The sequence below is a fragment of the Condylura cristata genome, unplaced genomic scaffold, assembly GCF_000260355.1.
Source record: "Condylura cristata isolate star-nosed mole 26May11 unplaced genomic scaffold, ConCri1.0 scaffold00026, whole genome shotgun sequence".
Lineage (NCBI taxonomy): Eukaryota > Metazoa > Chordata > Mammalia > Eulipotyphla > Talpidae > Condylura > Condylura cristata.
The window spans coordinates 27125022-27132689 of NW_004567127.1; the positions used below are offsets into that span (position 1 = coordinate 27125022).

The 7668-nt window shown below is 34.2% G+C and overlaps 1 protein-coding gene across 2 annotated transcripts in view; it reads right to left on the reverse strand.

Moving 5' to 3' along the window:
* Positions 1–7668, reverse strand: part of GABRG2 (gamma-aminobutyric acid (GABA) A receptor, gamma 2) — a 94862-nt gene that overhangs the window by 55766 nt on the left and 31428 nt on the right. For both annotated transcript variants that reach the window (XM_004689806.2, XM_004689807.2), the window contains exons 4-6: positions 6531–6751; positions 3380–3462; positions 1025–1162 (exon numbers count right to left, since the gene is read on the reverse strand). In XM_004689806.2, coding sequence (XP_004689863.1) covers positions 1025–1162; positions 3380–3462; positions 6531–6751 — 442 coding nt within the window. The remainder of the gene's footprint in view (positions 1–1024; positions 1163–3379; positions 3463–6530; positions 6752–7668) is intronic.

A 7668-nucleotide genomic window follows, 5' to 3' on the forward strand; every position in this document is an offset into this window, starting at 1 on the left:
ACTGTCAGGAAGAAAGGGGGAAGGTGGGTGGGTGATTGGGTAAATGGGTCAAAAGATGGTGGGCAGCAACATGTAGGAGTTGTAATCTATTCATGTGGTTACTACATGTTGGGTATCATTCTATGCATTTTATTTTAAGTAAAGAGTATGACTAGGATTTAAATCTTTTTATTCATATGGGGTATCTGGGGGAACCAATTCAAGAGATTCAGTAATTTACTCAGTACCTTGAACTTGTAACTGACAGTTTGCCTTTTTTATTTTTAAAATTTATTTTTACTTATTTATGTATATAAGAACTAGGGTGTAGTCTGAGGTGCTGGGGTGGCATGGGGGTGAAAGGATTCACTAGAGAGAGAGTGGGGAGCAGTAGCAGAGACAGGAGAGGTCTCTTGTGCCATGTGGGTTAGCTCCCTAGCCAGGGTCAAACCCATGCAGGCAATAGCTTGATAGCACTGATATAACTTGATAACACTTGCTCCACTAGGAAGATTCTAGAGTTTGGATTGAATCTGCCTGATAACAACAGCAAGCCCCTTATCAACTCATGTTGCCAGGTCAAAATATTTAAATTACTGAAGAGATAATATACCCATTTTCACAGTGTCACTGTTCTGTACATATAGAAAGTTCATTCTCTATGATTACTTAAATGCTGAAGCTTCAATATAATGTGAAACAGATTTCTAAAGAGAAACAATGTACTTGCACCTAATATCTTCTACTTTCTAAATAATTGCTACTCATTTGTGCTCAATGTATTTAAATAATTTACCAATCCAATTTGTTTCACAGTGATAGTATCCATTTAAATGTATCTTATACCAATTATAATTGTCTCTAGTAAATTAGAACATTTGATTTTCTGAATATAATTTGTATACTTGTATTATGAAGTTAAGAAACCTTCTTTCATTCATTCATACACACATGGAGAGACACACAATACACACACACACACACACACACACACTAGCATTTTAACTGCAAATGTTACTCAGAACTTTTTTCAAATGCATCTTACCTGAAGTTGTCTTCACTACTTCAGTAGTGTTTCTCAGTCCAACAAATGAAAACTGATAAAGTCTCCAAGATCTTGTGTCACCCACTTCAACAGAACTACGCTTCCACTGATAGACAATTTCTTCACGGGGATAGCCATCTACCATGAAAATTGGAAAACTTATTTACAGTTTTATACATCAACATATATAGGAACTACACTCTATGAACATGACACTGAGGAAAGCACTGAGAGTGAGTTATGACTTATTTTGATGAGGATCCTGGTCTAAAAATCACTGCAATAGGAGAAATAAATACAACGACATTATATCCTACTGGGGAGTGAAATTTTAAAAATAGTAGTTCAAAACTACACTTGAACTTCACTTAGATTGCAGAGATGGTATACATATATATTTGTGTATACTAGATGGATACTTCATATTGTTTAGTTTAAGATATGAAAAGTGACTAGTACATAACAAATAGAACATATACAAGGTACACATTGATGCTTGGTGAAGCAAGTCAACAAGGTAAGGTATTTAGAGCCATGCAGAATTATAAGGCGATGAGAGAAGAGTAGACTCAAAGCCTTTTCCAGGGTGTGTACTTGGACTGGAAGATAATGGGATAAAACAACTGAAACAAATTACATTATTCTCTCAATATGTTGGGATTTCATTTCTAAGATACATAGAGTTCTACAGTTATCATCAGTAAGTAGAGATGCCAAGGGAAGACACCACTAATCATTTTATCATAAAAGGGGGTCAATTACGTTCAGTCAAGAGAATAAACAGAAACTTTCTGGGAGAGGTATTACTATGTCAACAATACGGTTACCAGTACCACTCCTAGCCATGTGCACTCTTGTGCACATTTCTTATTTTCTAAATTTTTTTTCTTATGGGGATGCTGGTCATACTTATTTCATAGAATTGGTGATCAACATATATTTGTTGAATGGATAAACATTATTATTAAATAAAGTGTAGAATAAACATTTTCAAGTAAAATAGGTGGAGATAGATTTAAAAAATAAAAATCACCTCAAATGTTTATTAATAATTCTGTGTAAAGATAATTCTTAATTATAGAGGCTAAATGTCTCCTTGGGATAAAACCCCTTTCTTTTCTTCTTTGCTTTCTTTTTGGTATATTATGTATGCACTTATTAGTTAAATAGAAAGAACAAAGTCAGATCCTCAGATTGCCAAGGAGCAAGAATGGGTGGGCAGGACATGGTAAAAACAAAGGAAATAATGACTATTAGGAAGCATTCCATGGACAAGATCTGAAATTCCTTGATAGCAAAAAGGAATAAAAACCTGTGTTTGCATACAGAAAAGTGGTCAATCAGCCACCTGGTGGCACAAAAATCACAAGTTGTTGAGTCTTAGTTCACTGGAGAGAAGTCTCAGGGGAAAATGGAAAGATAAGAATAAAAACTTCAAATCCATATTCATTTTGTCTTAGTGCCTAATATGTACAGTTGGCAAACGCACTCTGAGCACGTAGTGAGCAACCTAATACAGAGAGTGAACAAATAGGCAAATATTTTGGCTCAGGCCAGAAATATCTGTGAAGGTTACCAAAGCTTAAATTATATCAAGGATATCTTGGTACGGTATCTTTATTACCCGATATTAATACTTACATTGTTAATGATTATTAATAGTTTTTTATTAAGTCTTTTTGTTTGTCAGACACCATCCAGCATTTTGCATACATTTTATCAACTAAACAATGCTGTTGTGGACAGGTCTTACAATCTTTTCTGAGAATGGGGAATTCACTGAAATCTAGTAATTCACTCAAGTCTACAGTGATAAAGATAACTAGCCCTCCAGATACCAAAAATCAGTCTTTTACTCATTGGCCCACAATCATTCTAGATATTACTAGAACTCCAGGTGGAAAAGATTATTTTTGATTTTGCTATCTTTAATGGGTATGCTTAAATTGGAATAGGCAAGTGAAACTGTCAGATCTCTGTGCATCCTGACATGTTAATAGAGAAGACACTGGCAAATATACCGAGACCCTGGGCCTATGGTGAGGAATAGGGAATTCTAGCCTGCTAATGTTTCACTTTTCAGCTTAATCCAGGTATGGCTCAACAGTCGTAACCAAAGGACCCAGGCAGATTTATTAAAAGTTTAACCTGTAATGAAGCCTATTTCTAATTCCTAATAAAACAGATGTCAGTTTTGTAGAAATCACTTTAATAGGGACAAGGTGGGGCTATGGTGAAAGATACTATTAAAATACTCAAAGTTAACAATATTGCTTATTGGGAGTTTGCTTCCTCTTTGAGTTTCCCAATTAATTCACATTGGAAAGACCACTGATGAGGAGGAGTATTACTTACAACTAGAGAACTCCAAGGGGCAGGAGTGTTCATCCATTGGGAAATTGTGCAACTGTAACTGGCACTCAGCATCAATTGTCAATCTGAATAGAAAGATAAGAAACAGATTTTAGATGTACGTTCAAAAATTGTGCATTAGGTCCTCTCTGGTGGCACAACAGTTAAAGTGCAGCAGTATGAAGCAGCAGCTGCTTCAGCATGAGTTCAATCCCCAGCCAGGGAGCTAACCCACATGGCACAGCAGACCTCTCCTCCACTCCTCCCCTCAGCAGTGTACTTGATCAATCTGCCTGTTCAGCTCCCCACTCTGTCTCTGGTGAATTCACTCATGGTCCCTGCACCTCTGGCCTGTACCCCAGTTCTGTATGTATTAATACATACATCTTTTTTTTTTTTAAGTTGTACATTACCACAATGTCTAGTGACCACCAGAGAATATTGTTTATGTTCTTATTGATAACACAGCATGATCATCAATGAAGAAATTCATCATATCCAGGAGAAAATTATTTAAGGAGATGCGATCCATTCATTTTCAGAGCATACAGTAGCGTCTCATTGACCTCAACAGCATTTACTCAAGATCTGTGATCACATCACTTAATTCTTTCATGACAAATCATTTATACACATGAGATTGCTCAATGAATCTATTTAACTTGTTTCATAGAACAAACTGTTTTAAGAACTTAAGTTCATTTACTATTTGCATATAAATGAGAGCTGATAATTCTATCTTATCTGCTAATTAAGGCAGAGGCTTCTGTTTTTAAGTACTTGTTAGCTGTTAGCTTTAAATTATTATATGTGAGTTTAAAAATACCTATGCTTCCCAACTGGGAATGCATAAGTATTATGCATTCTTAAAAGAGAACACTATGAAGCTATTAAATATGATATTACAGGGTAGGAGAATAACAGCAAACAACAAATGTTAAATATACATACAGAGACATAGTAGAAACATATTTATCATGAGTCTCTATTTTGTATCTGGGGTGCACATTAAGCACACAAATTTTCTAGGTCTCAGCATGGGCAGAGACTCTAGGAGGGAGAAAGTTCAAAGGAGAGTTCTAGATGCTTTGACCACCTTTGGAGAAGTAGGGTTATATTTTAAAATTGAAATGATGATGAGCTGATTTTTTTAATTCCATATTTGTTAGCTACAGTTCTTCCAACATATAGGTATCATTCTTGAAGTGATAAAACTTATTTTATGGACCTCTATTTATTAAAACCAATTTTAGAGTTTAGCATAGTTTTTCACTAAGGAATTTTTGTTTTTCTATGGTAGAGCAGTACAATTACTAATTTAAAAATATAACTTACAATCACTGAGCCCTTACTTGTCTATGAAGCACTGAGTAAAGTGATTTGTTCTCCTCTCCCTTTGTAAACGTTACTATGGTTTCAGTGTACCGGTGTTTGTCCAAAGGCAAAAGTAAGCTGTGGTTTTTATTAGTTATAAAAATTGCATGCACTCCCAAATTAAAGACTAGTCTTATTCATAAGTGAGATTGTTACATTTGATATTTTATTAGTATTATCTCTCCAAATTAAACTGGAATCAAGAAAATTGGTAATAAGATTATAGATAAAATATGTGTCAGCGCTCCCATTCATAACTATATTGAATTTCATGAGTAACATTTTAATGTAATTTACATAGTTAAATATTGTAGTGATTTCACAAATTTATATAAGTCCCCAAATGACTGTAATGTTATGATAGACAGAGGGAGGGACTTTAAGTACAGAAGTAGTCAGAAACACTACTTTAAGTGACAGGCAGAGTTCTTATTTATCAGATAAGCTTTGGTTTTCACTAGGTTCTCATTCCAGTTAATATCTTACTTCTAACCTAATGAAATACATGATCAAAGCAAAATGCATGCAATCAACTTTTTTAGTCATTACATCCGTTTTCCCTAGTAAATGCTACAACTCTGATAAAGATTTTGGTGCCATTATAAAATATTACATGTATGTTTAAAATTATGTATTTTATGTAACTGTTTTTGTAATTGTATTTATTTTTCAATTACTATTATTAGGTTTGTTATATAAAGCATAAAGGGAACACCACAAGAGCATATAATATGAATCATTTTGAAGCTCAAAGTTCCAGGATACTAAGAAGAATTATTCTTATCTTTTACTGAGAATATATAAAAATTTTAACATCTCTCTGCTTATGATATAGTAGACATTTTAAAGATTTTACATATCACCCTGCATATTATTATGAAAATTCTGTATGGTAAGAATTATCTTATTATCTTATCTATCACTGAAAGAAATCCAAAAAGTGAATGATAAGAATTTCTGGTCTTAACAGTAAAGTGTCTTGGACAGGAAACCTTTGTGGGGGTCGTGATGCCTACTTTCTTATTCTCCATCAATTGCTGCTATTCACCTAAGTCAAAATGTAACCAAGTGAAAATGTGGCATTGGCCCTACAATAAAACGTTGTTAAAAACTTTGCAGCACCAACACCCCTGTTACCAGGAATTCTGTCCCCTGTCATTAGGAACTCTGGGGTATTGCCTTTGTTTGTAGAGATAGCAATTCATAGAGTTAAGAATCAAAGCAGATTTGTCTGACTCTTAAGTCTATGTACTTATGTATCATGTTGTTTGAGAATACATTCAACCAGTGAGAAACTTCATTGTAGTGGGGAGTGCGAGCTATTGGAGCTGAAATTCATTCTAGTTACTTGTCATTATGCAGCTATACAGGAGGATATCCACAGACTTCACCATCAAAAACCCTTCTGTAACAATGGAGATGTTTCCAAGCATACCAGTTGGTGGTCCCAAGAAGAGTGGACTGTATTTCCATTTCCATTTTTAAAATATCAGGACACAGAAACAAAAGGCAAAATGCAAAGATCAAGTGTTCTTATCAAATAATGGAAATTTCATGTTCCTGTGAGAAACAAGTTCTCACATTAATTATAGAAAATTTAATCCAGTCATGAATAAACCTATGAAAAAGCTCACTGATAACAGAAAGGAAAATTCATTTCAGAATCATACTATTCTGTTCCAACACGACGACCCTGGTGTTGGCTAGGGATTTTTTTATTTCATGAAAATTTGCTTGACTTTATTTCCACCATTGTTTCATTTTCCAAAAGAATGAATACCTTAAAGTGTAGAGCACACGGCCATCATTCCAGATTCGCAGCATCCTGTTGGGGGTGGTGATCCAGTGGGCATCAGCCTTCTTGGAATTCCTGAAGAAAGTGTCTGGAATCCAGATTTTTCCCACCATGTTGCTGTTCAATCTGAGGACTTTAATGGTGCTATTAAATTTCAGACGTCTGTCATACCATGTTTGGGCGAAAAAAATATCAATCGTATATTCCTGTTGTGATGGAAAAATGAAATGGAAAAAGTTTAATACAGTAGGACAAGGATATATATGCTGTTTTTGCTTTTATTATCAGTACAAAAACAAATCCACAAATGAAAAAGCTCTGAGTCTTTAACGCAGCATTTCTCAAAAGGTGATCCTGGGGCAATCTGGAGACTAGTACTCTTAACATTAAAACTTATTTGTTGCTACAGATACATAGCATCCTTAGCTAATTATAATTTGCATCAGAATATATTAGGTATTCTAAAAATTTTAGTTGTAAGGAAGAAACACGTTAGGCTTGTTTCCTGGTCAGACAAACAAACTTTTCATGGAGAGCATGCAGGCAGTGGTATGCCTTGTTAGTCACCATCATTGAGGATGAAGAGTTTCTCATTTCTCTGAATCAACAGAAAGATGATTGTTAGCTTGGTAAAGAATGTTTTAAAATTCTAGTATCTCCATCGTATGATACGGCATAGCATAATATAGTTTATTTTCTATTCTGGACATCAATGTAATTTTTTGTTTCAGATTTTAATAGAAAATATTATAGAAGAACAAGATTACATTTCTCTAATATTATACAAGAACATCTTTACATTGAATACATCTTTTTACTAGAAAACACTTCTGTTTTGAGGTAAACTATATCATCCCTACACTAGTAATAGTCTAAAAAAATGAAATAAAAAGTAGTGGAGCACTGTATTTTATAGTAATACATTCTTACCAAAAAATGATTGCTAAATTTTAAAAGTACAACCACTTTTTCACACATTCATACATTATACAAACACACTAATTTGAAAGGAAATCTTCATTCCTTTGATTATTGCAACACTATTTACATTATCCAAACTATGGAAACAACTGAAATGTCCACAAACCAACGAAAGGATCAAGAAGATGTGGTGTGGGGGGGG